Source organism: Uloborus diversus, chromosome 6 (assembly GCF_026930045.1).
Source record: "Uloborus diversus isolate 005 chromosome 6, Udiv.v.3.1, whole genome shotgun sequence".
Taxonomy (NCBI): domain Eukaryota; kingdom Metazoa; phylum Arthropoda; class Arachnida; order Araneae; family Uloboridae; genus Uloborus; species Uloborus diversus.
Window position 1 is genome coordinate 30,290,403 of NC_072736.1, and position 19,113 is coordinate 30,309,515.

At 34.0% G+C, this 19,113-nt stretch overlaps 1 protein-coding gene across 1 annotated transcript in view; it reads right to left on the reverse strand.

The window, feature by feature from the left end:
- LOC129224401 (claudin domain-containing protein 1-like) overlaps positions 1–19,113 on the reverse strand; it is a 77,240-nt gene that overhangs the window by 8,586 nt on the left and 49,541 nt on the right. Inside the window, exons 2-4 of the mRNA XM_054858851.1 lie at positions 8,522–8,629; positions 2,718–2,855; positions 833–933 (exon numbers count right to left, since the gene is read on the reverse strand). Of these exons, the coding sequence (XP_054714826.1) occupies positions 833–933; positions 2,718–2,855; positions 8,522–8,629 (347 nt within the window). The remainder of the gene's footprint in view (positions 1–832; positions 934–2,717; positions 2,856–8,521; positions 8,630–19,113) is intronic.

Consider the following 19,113-nt stretch of genomic DNA (forward strand, 5'->3'; position numbering starts at 1 on the left):
TGCTATCTGAGGTAAACTACAACTAACAATTAATTAATTGTTAATTGTAGTAAACTACAATTAACAATTAATTAATTGCTAATTGTAATTTTCCACAATTACAATTGACCAATTGTTAGTTGTTGTGGTTGCGTTTACCAATTAATCAATTGTTAATCTTTAATTGTCAATGCAATTAAAATTTGCCCAACTCTGATATTTACAAATAATGGATGACGAATTTCTCGCCAATTGGCTATGTTCATTCGCTCTCCCATTCCACGTCATGATAATTTCGTAATTTACTCGTCCATCTTATGAGAATTTTGCTCCGGAAAGTGTTCTTAAAATTGAAATAAAAAAGAACAAAATCGAATTTTCCAAAAATCGCTTTGAGGTGCACACCCCCATGCTACAAACTAACTTTGTGCCAAATTTCATGAAAATCGACCTAACGGTCTAGGCGCTATACGCGTCACAGAGATCCAGACATCCTACAGACATCGAGACATCCACAGAGAGACTTTCAGTTTTATTATTAGTAAAGGTAAAGATAAGATTCGTACGATCAGAAATAAAGAATTTGAAACTGTTGTTCCTCTATTTTTAATACTATAGTCGTTGAGAGTTATTAAAATTAACTTGTGCTACAATTAACCGACCAACTGATTTTTTTTTTTTTTTTGAAGAATTTAAAACCATGCGTTCCATTTTTCTTTGTTTTATCCCCTCTCTCCTAAATACGCTGGCTTTCCTTTCCCCTTTCCCCCCTAGGTGTTTAGTCAATGTCACTGCTACCTTTTGAATACTTCAGTCCATTTATATGATTTTTAGAAGTAAAGAATGAACTTACTTCGGGCCAACGGCTGAAACTCATCTCTGGAAAGTTAAGCTTTTCATACTCGTAATGAGGTATAGCATGCCAGAGAGCAATGGCTGATGCCACGACGAGACCTGTTCGGATAAATATAATAAGAACAATTAGAAAAGAACATCGTAACAAACACAACATTTCAAAGAGGTAATTACTTTCTTCAGAAAACTTTAAACGAACTTGCAAAAGAAATTTTCTGGTATACAGTGCATGTACTAGGGGCAGCTTTTCTTAATTTCTTCAATAAACGGAACCTTTTTTAATGTCAAATTTTTCCGTGGAACTTCGAGTTTTTTTTATCAACAGTAGAGTTTTAATGCTAAAGTCGGAATTTTTTTTTATTTGCAATAAAAATTGAAATTATGTCAAATAATATGAATTGACTTCAAAAAATATTACCCCCCCCCCCGCCCAAATTTCTTGAAATACTTTAACAACATATTCAAACAAAATTAAAAATTTTAAACTTTAATAAGATGTTATTTTTATCATTGGGAAACATATAGACAGATTAGAAATAATGGATGAAAGTTGAATTCTCACATAAAGTTGAGCATAAAGTTTAATACGGTATTTTTTTTTTTTTTTTTTTTGAGCACATATACAGTATTTATTTTTTGTATATGTCTCGTTCTGCTTATACACGTAAGTTAGTAAAAGTGCCAACATGGTATTTCGTGACAATCGAGAATAGTTATCGTTTAAGCAGCACCAACTTCTTAAATTTGAATTTTTGTTCGAAGGAGGAATAATATGTCATTTCAATAAAAGTTTCCCTTACATACATTGTTGAAGATAGTATATCGATAATAAATTGATTTTTATTCTCGTTTAAGTTCGATATTTTCTCTTCTGTTGAGAAAATACCAACAAAAAGCTTCACTCAAACCTTCAAAGTGTTAAAAATGTTCTTGAATAAATCTCTCCCCCCCCCCATTCCAATCAATTCCTCTTCGATTTTTTTTTCTTTTTTTTCCCCTTTTTTTTTAAGTGTTTGAAAAAAAAATCATTCGAACTAGTCGTGCCGTAGCGCGATCCTTGAAGCAAGCAACACTGAGATACTTACTAACAATACAAGTAACACATTATATAAATAAGCATATTCGTGCATTGGGATCAATTCGTAGACTGCGCCATTAAAATTTTTAGAGGGATATTTTAGGATCCCTTTTCTCTTTGTTTAGGGGGAGAGAAGAGTCATCTTAAGGGATGTTTCTTAGTATGTGCCATCGCTTAACGACACAGCTTGGATATTGTTGTTTTCGTTTCAATATCCGTTCCTCAGGGGTGCCCCCCTAAGAGCAAGGGCGTACCCCCTAAGTATCGCAAAGACCCCCAGAAGCAAGAGCCCCCCAAAAAAAGTGAAAATACAAATTTGCAATATTTGACACATTGCACCCCAGGAACGAAAGTGCACAACTTAAAATTTTGGAAATCGTTCTAGATATTCATTTAGAACACATTCCTTCATTTAATAATTGAATTATTTATTCATTCGTTCACTGTTTTAGTCACTTTTTTTTACTCCTTTTCTCACTTATATATTAATTTAATTATTCATTTATTGTTTCATTAATTTATTCTATATTTTAATTTATTTAAATTTTACTATGAAATATTGTTTTTTCTTAATGTACTGTAATTTAAAACAAAATCAAATTTTGTTCATTTTGAAAAAGGTAAGGTTTCTCAACTATTTTGTTTTCCCTCACATTTCCCTTCTTTGTGCGGACATCGTCAATAAATCTGTGCAAAAAGAAGAAGAAAAAGAATCATGACTTTTGGGACACATCTGTTCTATATTCAAATCTGTATTGCTATCTATTGGCTATATAATAAAAATAATTAATTGAAGAAAAAATACCTGCAAGTAATTGCAGCAATCCGGTGGCGATTATATTGCTGTGCGATCTTCTCCAACATCCGACCAATCCAGGGAAGGCCGATAGAGTGGAAAATAGGAATGAAACGATGAAAAGAGCCACGACAGAACGTGCCATGTCTGCAAGAAAATAGTCAGTTGAATTGGCGTGAATAGAAAAACAATTAAAATAAATTAAAATCTTTATCTTTACTAATAATAAAGCTGAAAGTCTCTCTGTCTGTCAGGATCTCTCTCTGTCCGGATATCTGTCTGTCTGTCAGGATCTCTGTGACGCGCATAGCGCCTAGACCGTTCGGCCGACTTTCATGAAATTTGGCACAGAATTAGTTTGTAGCATGGGGTATGCACCTCGAAGCGATTTTTCGAAAATTCGATTTGGTTCTTTTTCTATTCCAATTTTAAGAACAAAAATATAATAAGATGGACGAGTAAATTACGAAATTATCATAACGTGGAACTGTAACGTGGGCACAAGCCAATTGGCGAGATACGAAATTATCATAACGTGAAACCGTAACATGGGTACTAGCCAACTGGCGAGAAAATTCACCATACAATATTTGTAAATATACAGCCGAGCCAAAAAGCCTTTTAATTTTTCTATTACGGGCAAAGCAGTGCGGGTACCACTAATATAGAATAAATTAACACATTAACACTGGCTCACAGTTTGTACGTTACTCATATTACAAGTGAAAATTATTCAAGCATTTACGTATTGGGAAAAAAGCAGTATAACTAATTTAAAAGTTAAATTTATTTCTTTTACAATGCTTGTAATTCGTCATCATAGTTATAAAGAAGGAAAAAGTAGTTTATTGCAAGTTCTTTGTTAATTTTTTTAAATGCTCAAAATAACCAAAACATCTGTCTTCGAGCGGCGATTTCACTTTAGAAAACTTCTAGTTATGCTTCACAATAATCTTTTCTTTTCTTTCTTTCTTCCTTTTTTTTTTACTACATGCATATCGAAGTTCATTCTCTACTTTCTAATAAGCTATATCTAATTTCTAGTTTAAGTAAGCGTACTAAAACTATTTGAAAAAGAGGCTTACAGATTCTATCATTTGAATCGTTATCGTTATGATTGAATTTGACTTATTAATTGATTGAAACTGTTATTGTTGTTTCGTAAACCACCCGAAAAATAGAACAATAGTAGAATTAATACCAGAATTGGGAAGAAATAGGAATATTACCAGAATAGGGTTGTTTCCTTCAGTCAAAAGTACTACATTTAGTCACTGAAATTGATAGAATAAGCAAAAAAAAAAAAACATAGACCCAGAAAATATTTTTATTTTCCCAACAGTTGTTTTTTAATTAATTTTTTTAAATGTCCGATTTTTCAAACAAGGCGTGGTCTTGATGACGTCACAAATGATGCATTTTAGCGCATCTTTCCACCACGGTTCCACGTTATGATAATCAAGAAGCGAATTAAAATTGCGCTCTACGCTTGCTATCAACCCTATCGTTGCCAATACACGTGAGTAAAGATGCGAATTAAATATTGTGTTCTTCTGAATGGCAGCACAGAATGGCATTCCATCATTTGTGATGTCGTCGGACAGAAGCACAAACATTGAAAGCGCGCCGATTTAAGTAATTTTTTGAAAATATTAAACTTAAACAAATTATTTAAAAAATTGTCATATCCCATGTTTTTAATCATGCTCTTTCAGAAAAAAATACTTTTAAAATTTCGGAAACGACCCCATTGAGGCAAACTTGTGCGTCTTCCGTTTGACGAGCGCCATCACTAGGATGGAAGTCCGACTTAGATCAAACAATACAAGATACATGGAAGCACCATCTACAGTAGAACCTCTCAATAAGGGATACTACACTGTAAAAACGATTCAGAAACGTTCCTGGAAAATAATGGGCAGCTGATGTGCCCAATTTCTGCCAGTGACATATCTTGCAAAAACCAGGAATGTTTTCCGCTAAAATTCAGTAACCTTACTAAAATTATCCTGGAAGCTCCCTAAAATATTCAGAACCCTTCCCGTTTAAAGCCAGCCGTATCTCTGGAATCTTATAAACACCTTACTGCGTTTCGAGGAAAGTTCCAAAAGCAGTATTTCGAACGTGGTCAAAGCTACGACGGAAAGTAAGTATCAGGAACTTTACTCGCCTGCAATTCTTGCAAAACTACGTAGTCCATAGACTGATTTGCACCCTTTGGACACCTTATCAGTCTGGACGGGACGCAATCGAACTAAAGCGGATACATTTTATAAATACGCTCATTTAATCTTTAAACTGGGAGCTAAAAATGTTTTTTATAACAGTTAGAAGTCTGCATTCGCTCGACTTGTAGCAATTCAGGAAACTTTTTGACAAGGATACTTGACTTTCCCAGGAAGTGGGTAAAAACCATAGAAATCCCGAAACGTTACATGGAAATACTCAGTAACGTTTCGGAATTTTTTTTACAGTATAATGAGGGGACTGGACAATTTGTAAATAGAAGTGCCCCTTCTTCGGAGGTTCGATGAATTCATGCATGCTGTGTTAACTCAGTATAATTTCTTAATAAAGTTAAACTAATAACATTTAAGGTTAATTATTGAAAACGTTTCATGTACATAACTAAATAAAATTCAGAATTATTCAAACAGAAAAATTTTTTATAATAAAAATTGTATCAAAAATTTTGTAGCATCAAAGTTTTGGATTGTTTTTCATGTATTACAATTTTGAATTAATGTGTTACATGGATTTGTTGGATGTCACGTAATTTACAATGCGAAAAACAATGTGATCATGTTTCAAATTTTCTATATAAAACTTGTCATAGGTGGCACACTATCTGTTGGGACTTAGCCCTTGAGAAAGAAAATGATGATAGGGAAAAGCATGGATGTAGGCCTCAGCAAAACTTTTAGAGTTTATTCGTTTATTCGCCTGTTGACGTCAGGACAAACTTTTTCCAGTTTACTTTTCATTGCAAAAACGATTCAGAAATGTTCCTGGGAAATAATGGGCAGCGGATGTGCCCAATTTCTGCCAGTAACATATCTTGCAAAAACCACGAACTTTTTCCGCTAAAATTCAGTAACCTTCCTGATATTATGCTGGAATCTTTCTGAAGAATTCAGAAATCGTCCCGTTAATAGCCAATCGCGTCTTTGGAAAATTAGAGTAAACTTAGGAAAGTATAATATAACAGCTTGTCATCTCCCCAATTTATCAAGGAAGTTCCAAGAGCATTACTGCAAACATGGCCAAAACTAAGCCAGAATTGGAAATAAGTAAAGGTAATTTTACTCACCTGGGGGCAATTCTTGCAAAACTACGTAGTCCATACTTATTTGCTCCCTTTGGGAACTTATTTAGCATGGACGAGCCGTAATTGAACTGAAGACTACTCACTTTATAAATACTCTCAGTTAATATTTAAACTGGGAGCTAAAGATATTTTTCACAACAGTGAAAAGTCTGCAACCGTGCAACTTGTAGCAATTCTGGAAACTTTTTGATACTTGATTTTTCCAGTAAGTGGATAAAAACCATTAAATTCCCGAAACGTAGCACGGAAATACCCAGTAACGTTTCGAAATTTTTTTTACAGTGTTGAACCAAAAGGAAACCTTGACTTACTATAAATTCAATATATGAGACGCATTTATACATAATTTTTTTTTGTAATTTTTCTGTCACTGTCCCTCAAATAGAATGTCCCTTAATGAGGAGCAAATGAATGTATTTTTTTCTGAAAAAAATGTACTGTATTTAATGTACTGTATTTCGATATTTATAATCTTTAACCAGGTTCCGAACAACCTTTGATCCAGTACCTCTTTAGGGATTGATTTGTAATGGTATTTTAGTGACCATGATAGATTTGAAGCGCGTCATACACCATTAGCATACACGAAAAGAGACTGAAAACTAGGGGGACGACACTTGTTTTATTGAGACACGAGAGAAAAGCATGCCAAAAAAGATAGTTTCATATAGTAATACAAATCAAAACGTTTGAATTTTGAAATTGTAAAATTCTAATTTCAATGATGACAATGAGCAATTATGACATTGAGAAACATATAAGCATGCGCTATAACTTTCTCAAAGAAAGGTGCTAAAGATGTATTTTAAGGAAATGCATTTTGAATCATGAATTTAATGAATGAATAAACTTGCTCAAGTTTTAAATATTTAATTTACAAACACTAAATGTGAAACATAAAAAAAACTTTTACTCTGTTGTCTAAAAATGACTATCAAACTTATTTTAAAAATAAAACTAATGAATAAAAGTTTTGTTCGAAAAGCTTTTTGATATTTGTTACATACTGTAATGCTTTCAAAATCAATGAAAATTTTATGTTTTGATTTCAAAAAGTAAACAAATACAACATTTATTTTCTTTTTAAATTGCTTTGTATTAACTTGAAATTTCAATTGGACCGTTTAACAGTAGGGCCTAAAGTGTAATAAGGAAATTTGGTAACGATAAAGCTAGGAGAAATTTTTAAAAGGGGAAAAAAAGTCTAATTTTAACACTTAAAATCCTCAAAGTTTACTAATGTAAAGAGGGAGGTAAAAAAATATTTGGGGTTTCATAAAGGGGTTATGCATAAAAAGAATAAGAAAGTAAATTTGAAGAGAAGTTCATGTAATCTAAAGTTGAAAAAAAATAGTGCTTGAAAAGTAAAATAAGATAGAACAACATTTGATTGCACAAAAATAGCAGACTACTGCATCAATCTGCAATTAAACATTGTTATATCTTATTTTACTTCATGTAATTTATTTATTAAATGAAAGTTCATTTTCCGATCACTGCTCAAATGATCAAAATTTAATCCTCTCGGAAATCCCCCCATTTTTACTTCTCAGTTTTAGTGGCGCCATCTATACGATAAAAGATTTATTATATTTAGACCCCAAATTTTAGACTGGAAAAAATGGGGTGGTGGGGGGGGGGGGGGGTCTGATACAGAGAACTCAAGTGAATCCGAATAAGATCAAACTATTTTTCATGTACAATTTCCTAAAATCAAGTTAATAGTTCCTATTAATCAAAATTTTTCTCCTCAATTTTCTATTTTTCTGAGCATGATTACCGCAAGGGCATGTGGGTCACAGGCTCCTTCCATTAGATTTCCAAAATCCCCTTAATTTATCATACTAATTAAAAATAAATAATGATTTCACTCAGAATCTAGAGTACAATCATGTCATTGGTATCTTTGCAAATGCTTAGACAAGGAAAAAAAAAACTCTTTTATTTGTTGATAAAAATTCCCCTTAAAAATTTGATCTCTTTGCAAATCTCAAAACCACTCCAAATTTAGTCAGTAATCACTATTAAAAGTTATACCATAGATAACTTTGATATTTACCGCAAACTGGCAAAGTTTAACCACATCTTATTATAAATATCGTATACTATTATACCGTCTACTCTTTAAATGTTGTGATATGAGGTACCACAAAATTTAGCATGGTTGTGTTAATATTAAAGTATCGAAATATTTTATAGCTTCAGAATAAGCAGGAATGGGGGGGGGGGGCAAAATGAATTTCATGCAAAGTGTCTTCAAAAATCTTAGTCAGTCGGGCCCTAGGGGGGCCCTGAAATAGAAATGTGCCCCATGTCCAATATCAGAATGATCGGGCTCTGAGCATAGCCAAATTGGTATTACTTCTCTGTTAAAAATTAACTAAAAGGTGAGAACTTGTTTTAATTTAAGGGCATGTTACTAAAACAGTAAAAAATTAACATAAATGTTTCTGTTTCACTGTAAAACTCTTTTCTGCGCACTTACGTAAACGCATCCACCGCTGGTCCGTGAACGTATCGGATATTCCGTTATCATTGATGTAGTAGTCGATATTGAGACACTGCGTTTGCACTGGAGACATGTAGGTGCGAACTAGAAAAATAAACAAATAAAAGAATTAGACAAATATATATATATATATACATATATATATATATATATATATTCGCTAATAAACTGATATAGAGCCGCTATATACACTGATATAGACTATACATATATATATATATATATATATATATATATATATATATATATATATATATATATATATATATATATATATATATATATATATATATATATATATATATATATATATATATATAGGGGCCTTAAACTAGAGTAATACTCGACGTCATCAACAATGAAACTCGCGCTACAGCATGACAATTTAATATATGTTGGTAATGTTTGGCATGCAAGGAAATGCTTTATTTTGACAAGGTTGAACTGGATCCGGTAACATAACTGTATTACTGGTGACGCTGTAATTTTATGAGAGTGAAGAAACGAAAAAGTGGTCAGCAATGAACGCTATCGACTGGAGTTTAAAGTTAAAATTTCAACTTTAAAAATATCACCATACAGGCAATTGCTTCGTTAAAATGTCGAAGCAATTTTCACTCGTCATACCTTGACGGGCGTCTTTCTTGTATAAAAATAATTTTATTCAATATTATATAGTTTTGTTAATCGATGAGCAGAAAGAAGGACCATTTTTTAAATTCATTTGAAGTTTTTGAAGTTGTGTAAATGTGTTTGAAGTGTTTTGAAGTTGATGCAAATTATTTCGAGTAGTGTCAATCGGGGAAATGGAAGCAAAATTTGAAACAATTAACATTACATCCGTTCATTCATTTTGGATGACTTGCGAGCTAAAATGATGAGGGCTGCAATATTGTTTGGAAATGCTCAGAAACATTAGAACGTCTTTCTTATGTTGCCTATTCAAAACTCACTAATATTATACAGTTTTAAAATATCATCGCAAGTGTGGTAATACAGTTTGATCTCATTAACCTCATGTTTTCATTTACACTAATCTGCTGCAATTGATTTAGTTTTTAGTTTTATTCACAGGCACAGAATAAAATAAATTGGAGGACACAAATTTTAGAAATTGTCTTCAAATTTTTCTTTTTAAATATATGTCCACTTTTCATAGAGACTTATCGTTTCAGACACGTTTGAACGATTTTATACCTAAAGCATGGAAACAATTTTAAATTATTTTTTACAAAAGAAAACACGATAAATTAACAGGCTGCTCTTTTTTTTTTAACTTTTTTAAAATTTAGCAAAGGAGTACGAACGGGTCCGAATGAACTTCATTGGGTGTGGTGTTCAGAGTTAGGGGGATGGGGGGGGGCAGAATCTGCTCCACTCCGCCGTTGTATGTTTAATAAATTTCTGTAGCATTTCTTTCTTCATTAAACATGTATTTACTCTCTAAATATCTTCAAGGAAAGCAATGACTATGACAGCAACATTTTTTTTTTTTTTTGATATACATACAATTGTTGAAGAAAACATTCTCGTAGCAAATTTGTCTTTTGAAAGATTTTACTTCAAGTTATTTAATTGATTGAAAAGTTGACTCAACCAAGTTTGTATTTCACAAAAAACGAGGGTTTTGCTACACTGACCGCAACAACTGATACGAAAGTCAAATTTTCTAAATACGTACCGATAGAACAGCTAGAATTCACCTTCTAAGGGGGACCTAATTGGGATTAGTACTGTGCTATAAAGTCAAAGGGCTGTGCGTAATATTAATATAACATATTTTCGGGTTTGTAGGCTGTTGTCTGTGTGCGATTTTGTTGTCTCGATGTGCTCTGACTCGACATGTTTCAGGCTTCAGTCCATTGAGAAGGTTAATCAAGTTAGATACAAAACTTCATGTCCAGACTTCTCATTTTAATTCATACATGCTCTGAAGACATTTCAGACGAACTGTCAGGCATAAATCCTAAATGAACCATAATCTATAAACTTGGAAAGTAATGCCATTATTAAATGTTGGTCGTGAACAACAGTTCTTAGTTGAATTTCTTCTGTAATGTTCAAAAAACAGTCCAGTCGTTACATTCAGTCCAGTCGTTATATTTTTCCGCACCAAACATATTTTTCATTGTGATTTTTTTTTCTTTTTCAAATGACAGTGTTGGCTCTTATGCCACACTACATATCAACATCCTTCGAAGCATGGTATATTCGTCGAGATGAGTTGCAGTTCTTTTGTCCAGTATCACATTCGTCGAGATGAGCTGCAGTTTTTTGTCAAGTTTCACTTTCGTCGAGATGAGCTGCAATCATGTTTTACCTAGTATTACATTCGTCGAGATGAGCTGCGATCATGTTTTGTTCGGTATCACATTCGTCGAGATGAACTGCAGTCATGCTTTGCCCAGTATCACATTCGTCGAGATGAGCTGCGGTCATATTTTGTCCAGTATCACATTCGTCGAGATGAGCTACGTTGATACCAGTATCACATAAATTTCACTGAGGTGATTCAACCAAGTTGAAATGGTATAAATGAGCCCGAAGACTCGTGGCTGTTCAACAGTCTAAAATTCGCAAATGCAAGGGCACGAGGGAAGTCCAGAACTCAGTTTTCTTCACATAACAGAGAAATATTCAGTTTTTCTCCTTGCAGAAAACCGAGACTCCAACGCGGAAAGAAACAAAACAATTTGTATTCCTGAAGTATTTGAATGGAAAATCATTGCGCTGCAGGAAAAACCTTTTGGAAGAATGATGTTTGATGCTGACTATCAAAGTGTTGAGTCAATGATTATTGAAAACTAATTTTCCCTTTCACACATTAGACAATGTACCTTTTAAGTCCGTCACCAAGAGGGGTTGTCAATTGCCCCCTGGCTTTGAAAAATTAATGATTTTACAGAAAGTTGGTGAAATTTTTTCTGTTTTCCAACAAAGTTTGCATTGATTGTACATCCTTTGCCCTCCCCTTGGGGAAATTGACAAGGGTCGTGAAAAATTCGGTAGTTGAATATCGTAGTAGAGTTGAAAGCTCATTAATTGTGAGAAACTACTTGCTGGGCAGTAAGTGATCTAGTTATAACAAGTGATCGAATAGAGGTTGATATAGGACTAGTTCTGTACCTGACAAAACCGGTCAACTTTCAAGTTTGGCCGATTTTACAGGTTTTTCTAAAATGGGGAAAAGAAATATCTGCCAACACATATCAACCTCGCAAATCTCATGTTCTCAAAACGAAACTTCTGCATTTTTCTAATAACGTTGAGGCGATTTTTCGTCTGATCCGTAGACCGTATGTGCTACTCAAAGAGGCAGAGCACGAACTTCAGTGCCTGAGGAATATGATATTTGCATTTCTGATGAAGTACAACGTATTCCTAGGCGAGTCTCTTCGGCGAAGAGAAAAAAGTCTGTTTGCCAACATCCTACCCTCTGGCCCACTGAGTCACGCATGGAGCATTTTTGCCGGCGGAAGGTCAAGGGCATTTAAAAGAACAAAAAAAAAAACGAGCCCGGTCATGCTCGTTTGAGCATGCGAAGATGCTCGAAAAGGAAGGTGCTAGCTCAAAATTGGCTGAACGTTAAGGGGGGAAAAAACACTAAACACATGAACAAGCAAACCAAATAAAGAAAAATGGTGACATCATATGCTTAATTGTCAACACAATCCAGGAAAAGATACATAGTTTTGATTAGTTGGTCCACGCCCACCTCTTAGGGTCAGGCCCTGATTTCCACAAAGGCAAGTGAGGCACTTACCACAATTTAGGGACTCTGGAAATTTAAAAAAAAAAAAAAAATCTAGGTTAAAAATTAAATTTTTTTCAGTAAATTTGCTTCAAACAAGTTCTTTCAGAATAAAAGAAATCTATCTTTTGTTTATCTGAGAAGACTCAATTCCTCAGTTAATTTTATCTCTCTCTGTTTCTCGGAATTAACTTAGGATCGGACATAAGCAGCAAATCAGCAAATATAATATTTTAACGATTAGGAGAGATTTCTGAAAGCAAAATAATATCTTTTTTTTATGTGATAAAACCAAGGGCCTGATTTAAGGTTGAGCCCGTAAAGCCCGGCTTAAGGGACCCCTGGCTTGGGGGTCCTCCAAAAGTTACAACCTTTTCCACAAGCTACAAACTTTTTCTTACGTATTTAAATGTTTTAAATTGGTTTTGAACTATAAAAATTTTTCAAATATTTTTTATTCAAGTGTAAGTTTAAAAAACGGAGCTCACTGTCACTGCCTATGGCCTTTATTTTGTTTCTGTTAATTTACAAAATTTCAAGACATTTGAATTTTTTGAAATTGTTTATTTAAGCTACAAACACATTGATACAGAAACCCAGTAACTTAAGGACTTCCTTTTAAGATTGTATTACTATGCATGGCAGCCTTTAATAACCATGCAAGTGCCAAGAATGTAACAGGGAGGGGGGGGGGTCAATGGAGTCAACCTCCAAAAAATCAGTGGTGCAGACAGCACCAGATTTTCTTTTGACAGGGAAGGCATCAGTTTTTTTTGTGGTGGTGGGGGGGGGGGGAGTTCTTGGGGGATGGGTACCTCTGAAATAAAGAAAAGATGTGCAACTGAGCATGTTCTTCGATTGTGCAATTTAAGGGGGCCCCTCAGGTTCGTTGTGCTTACAGTCCTTAAATTTATAAACCGGGCCTAATTAAACCTATTCAATATATTTTTTTTCTTTGGAGGAACAACAAAGTCCATATATATGCACACGTATTTACATTATAATCTTACAAATAGCAGAGGGTGGCCATCTCGCCCTTCTTCCTAAATGATGAGCTTGCCATGTGATCCCAGCAGCATTTGGTGTTTTGAAATCTTGAAAAACCTTTTTTGTAACACTCAAATGACAAATCCTGAGAGAAGTTTGCCATTTAAAAAAGACTAAGTTTGTCGGAAGAAACTAGAATTGGAGCTTTTTTTTTTAACTGAAAAATTTATAGCAACTAATGAAGATTGAAAAACATATTTCAAAAAAAATTTAATTGGTTGTTTTGCGACTCTGAAAGACTGGATCGTTTAAGTAGAATATATTTTTCGTAGCTTTTATGTGTTCACTGAAGCATGTTATCTAGCACATCTTAATGAAGCAAGCTGTTAGTCGTTTTGAAAGGTACAAAGATTTTTATGTTGGCTCAAAACTACGGTCATTTTCAAAGCAACAGTTACGTTTCCCATCACTTCTGACATAGTTTCCAAGGTTTTTCTAATAATCGAACAAAGAAATACAGAGCAAAATCGAACGCATTCTGAAATTCCTTTTGGACTTCTTTTTTGTATCAACCTCATTCTCATTCCTACGGATAAACAGTTTAGGGTTATTTTGCAATTAACTGTCATGCAACAAATGTGAAAAATAAAATCGATGTGATACAAACTGTAAATTGAAAATAAAAGAAAGCAATCGGCAGTCTAGATTTTTTTCTCTCAATATTTCATGTTAATAAATAAAAAATATTTGCAGCTCTAGGAATGTAGCACAAAGTATGATTGTAGTTTTTCAATGATTCACAAGATTAAAAAAAAAGTAAAAATATGATTATTGTTTGGACAACTTATTTTCTTATTTTCCGATATCGACTTAATCTGTGAGTTAACCATAGAGAAGGAATAAAATGGAGAGAGTGAATTCTTTCATTCTTGAAGCAAAGACAACAAGTCACGTGATAGATTTTAAAGCGAAGCATTGGAAGAAAATAGTTTTCTTTCGGCAGTTTCACGCAAAGCGTGTCAACCATTCGTCGTTATTAAGTCACATGACTTGAGCTCTTTTCCCAAGCTTTTGCTAAGTCAATGATTAGATGTATGTTAAAATGATATTTTGGTATTAGTTGCGGGCCCCATTCCCATTACAAGTTATTTTATACCTCTCTGGGGAGGTTTGGAACGTACGGTTTCCTTAAGCCTACGGAAACCTTAAGCCTTTTCAGAAATGTTCGAAGAGATATAAAATAGTGTTTCTAAATAAAAATGTATCCTTTTATGAAATATTTTGAAAAGTAAATGGCTGAAGCATAATTATGAACAAGATAGAAATATTAACAAATATTTTTGTTTCAGGAATCAAGGATTTCGGCTTTGTTTGTGTCCCTCCTAAATTAAAATAACTGCTCTAAAAATTTAAGCAATTTAATAATTTGAAAGACATGGCAACATACGCAGATACCTTTGGTATATTAATGATACAACATAGCTTGGTATTTGTGAAAAGGAATACTGATTGATGTTTGGAAACATCTGCTCTCAACATATTTTTATTTTTCCTCCAAAATGTAAAATAAAATATGGAATCAGGAATGCTCACAGGAGGGGGGAAGGATAGTATAGTTAATTAATTAATTTATTTAAATTTATTTACTGATTTATTTTTAATTTAAATTATTTATATTATTTTATTTTATTCTGTTTATATTTTATTTCATTTATTCGTTTAGTTTGTGTATGTGTGTGTGTGTACGTCATTGGCCTAGCATAAAAATTTTTTAATACAATAATTATTACAATTAAAAATGAATACATCAATGAATAAATAAAAAATATTTTTAAAAAAATAAAACAAAAAAGAGAGCTAAAACATAAAAAATAAAAAAGGGAAGGAGGGTTAATTTTTTTTTTTTTGGGGGGGGGGGCTTTGTGCCATTAAATTTGGGGGGGGCACCCTTGCTTGGAATGACTACTCCGAATGACCTTCCTCGAGTGACACTCATGCTCGAAACGCCACTTGTAGGGAAAATGATTGTGTAAAAACAAAAAGGTAAGGAGGGGCACCATTCCCCTGGTTGCACCCCCTTTAACTACATCACTAAAATGACCGTAAGTTTCAATGACTAAAGGTTATGAACCTTAGGAAATGCTATTCATCGATATTATCTTCCACTTTCCAAATGCTAAGTGTTGTAAGAAAGGATTTGCTGGAAAGTATTATTGTAGTCAATCAAGCGGATGTACAGCTACCGCATAGTTGCCTCCCCTAAACACGATTTGTTCCTCTCGGAGAAAGGACCTGAATGATTGGGTATCTTGGAGCAATTCTGTTGTTTCGGAGAAAGAGGAGTAGATCCTAGCATTGATTTTCCGACTAATGGAATATGTTAGTTTGATGTTCGGAATTCACGCGAACTTGTTTATCAGTCGGTGAAGTCGTGCATACAATGATCCCGAGTTATTTTTAAAATGGTGAAAATGTTTTTTTTTTGTTCTTTAATTATGGAGTGGAGAAGCGCGTCTATACATCTCTACTAACTAGAGTTTTACAACAGATCACTAGACAACCAGCCAACCATTGCTGATTTGTGGATTCTGTTGTCCAGATTTACTGATGAACAGCCAAAACTATTTTGTTATGAGGAGCTCAGATTCTGCCACTTATTGGCTTGGGTTGTGGTGACCTGGCATTGGACTCGTAAGGAGAGAGTCAGGGGTTCGATGTTTGACGGTCAAAGATAATCCGTTTTCGCGAATGGTTACTGGTACTCGTTAAAAATGTCGTGGTCAAAGTCTTTCAAGTTCCCATCCCAAATCAATTCTCCTGGGGGTGATGGATCATTGGTTTCTCTTCTCAAAGTCTGGAGTCTGGACCAAAAAAACAGAGAGGTCTTCATGGTCATTTCTAACTGGGTAAATCACATGTTGTGGTAAGTCCGGGGTACCTTGGAGCCAGAGGCGTAGCGTGACCAAACATTTGGGGGGGGGGGGGACCACGGCATTCGCCAAGAAAGATGTTGCCCTCCTCCAAGTTTTTCCAGAAATTGGGTCACCAATTTCGTGATTTAAAAAAAAAAAAAAAAAAAAAAAACAGGAAGGAAATTTTTGCGATCTTATGAAAATGGAATAAAAATAATAAGTGAACACAAATAGAATAAAGGTTTCAAAAGGGTTTTTTTTTTTTTTCATTTACCTATAACTGAGGGCAGCTGAAACAAATGTTTCGAAAAAAATTTTAACCAAATTTCAGTCAAATAAAGAATAAATTGTTGAATGAACATAATTTCATAAAAGAGACAGGTAATTATGTCAGTGGCCCCCACACTTACATAATTACATTTCTATCTATTTTTTTTATTTGGCCTTTTTTTTAATAAGAATATTGTGGAAATCGCAGTTAAGTGGAGAAAAATATATGTGCTGCCAAAATACGTTTTAAATAGAAAAAAAAGTTGAAGCAGAGTAAACAAGATTTTAAAAATGTCATGACTAGTCTTACCAGTAATTCTAAGTGTTTAAATACAAAAATCGGAAAAAAAAAACAAGAATTTTACAGCGATATTCAGGAGGCATGACATTTAAAACAAAAGAAAGTGACAAGGTATCGCTGAAAAGAACCATATAAGTTTTAAATCTTGAAAGTTTTTTTTTTTTGACGGGGGATGCAAACGCTAGTATTTCGAACAAATAAAAATATATAAGACTGGAAATTGAAAGTTTCATTACGAAAAAACCAAAGCAATCAAATACTTTTGGAAAAGAAAAACTGACGGAGAGTTTTTCGGAACATGTTTATCAATAATTTAAATAAACAAAAAAGAGAGAGACATTGCCAAAAAAAAAAAAAAAAAGAAGAAAAAAGAAAAAAGGAGGCAAAGAGGTCCCGAACTCTATCTCTTCAACTCACGCTATCAGACCTAACTTAGAAGAGCAATTTTGAAATGTTGACTTTGAAAAAGTCTCCGAACCCCACGTCTTCTACTGTCGCCATCGAAGATGGTCAGCCCCCTTGCAGTTGGACAGTCCCAGAACTACATGTTAAATGGACGAGATATCTCGTCATAAACTGCAAGGTGGCTAGAATTGCGTAAGGACTTCGATTTCAAGAAGCATCTAGGAATACGCCCCTGCCCAAATTCTCGAAAAACAGCCCTGCCTTATCCTTAAACATCGTCTTAAAAAATTCTATTTTTAGGACTTTGAGTAAGTTCCGAAGGTTTTCGAACCTTTCCTACCTCTAATATCACAAAGGACTATCTAAAATTTCGCATTTATGGCTTAGATTCTGATAATATTTCTGGGAAGAGTCCCCGAACATACCCTGATAATATCATTGAACATTTTATATATGATTCCTCTAGCCTGTTTTTCTGTCGCAACACGAAATCTTATTTATTCCTTTATAAATTCCATGATTTAATACTCATTTTAAGCTTATCGTGTCTGCTAATGACGAAAAATGAACCCATGGTCCAAATATTGCCTTTTTTTTTGTCAAAAAAAAAAAAAGAAAAAATGTTATTTTTCCTATTTTTATTGCACATTATTTCACAGTCGAGAGCGAAGACACATTGGCTTGGTGCTAAATCAGCGTGTTAATAAGGGGCCTTGGGTTCAAATCTGGGCCGAAAAATATCGTTTTAATGAGGGTTTTTCTTCAGTAGAATTCTTATTCAAGTTTCTATTGATGTGCAAAATTATACTCATAGCAGAATTCTAAAAGCAGCAGTTCTGTCGTTAAAATCAAGAAACAAACGTTTGTTTTAACACTGTCAATCGCAGTTTAACTTTTAAAATATTTTAACAAAGTAGAAGCGTAAATTATTTTAATTTATTTTGCTGCTTTACTAAGCATTGCTTTAGTCTATCGTATCTCGTGGTTGCATTGCAATCAGAAAACTCTTCCTTTGAGTGCAAATGCTTCACGTGGGTCAGCGGGTCAGCCAGTCATCTAAAATTGTGTTACTGGAATTTTAATATCGGAAAATTGGCGAAGACAGACCTCGAATCTCTTCTCACACAACATTTCCATAGATGGTCTAAAACCGCGTTTAACAACTAACTTCGAAAAATTTATGGGGGAGCGTCCACCTTCCCTAACGCCAACATCATTTAAAATACCCTTAAAATTCGCTTAAGGGCTTGAATTTCGACTAATTACAGGGGTAAAGCTTCCGAAAACTCCCCCTAGCATTATTAAAAGTCGAATAAAATTGCGTCTGGATTTTCAATTTTGAAAAATCGTCGGTCCTCATGACGATATCAAACATGGCCCACAATTGCATATTTTAGATTGTTTATTTTCCAAAAATATCTGAGAGTGGGTCCCCGGATCTTTTCTAACATAAACATCTTTTAAGATCGCCTAAAACTGTTTTCAAAACACAATTTTGAAAAACTGTCGGGAGAGAACCTCCAAAGCTCCTACTCCTTAATGCAATTAAAGAAAATATATAACAATTGTGTTTTTTAAGTTTCAATCTAGAAAAATGGCCGTGGAAACGCCTCCAGACCGCTTTTCCACCCTAACATTAGTAAAAAGATCGTCTAAATGCATTCTTAAGGCCATACAAGTTAGAAAAAAATAGACATTCTTCTTGGTTTTTGTGCTAATTTTTTATTGTTCTGGGGACAAATGTTAAGTGTCCAGCAAATGAGGTGGGGAGGACACGTCCCCCCCCCGACTCTACGCCTCTGCTTAGAGTTTGAAGTGCAGTGTAGTGTCTCTTACTAGCGCAAACGATTGATACAAATAGCTCTTATGCTATCAGTACACAAGCTACCCAGACTTTCTCAGTAGTACAACTAAATCCACTTAATGCAGACCACATCTAAAT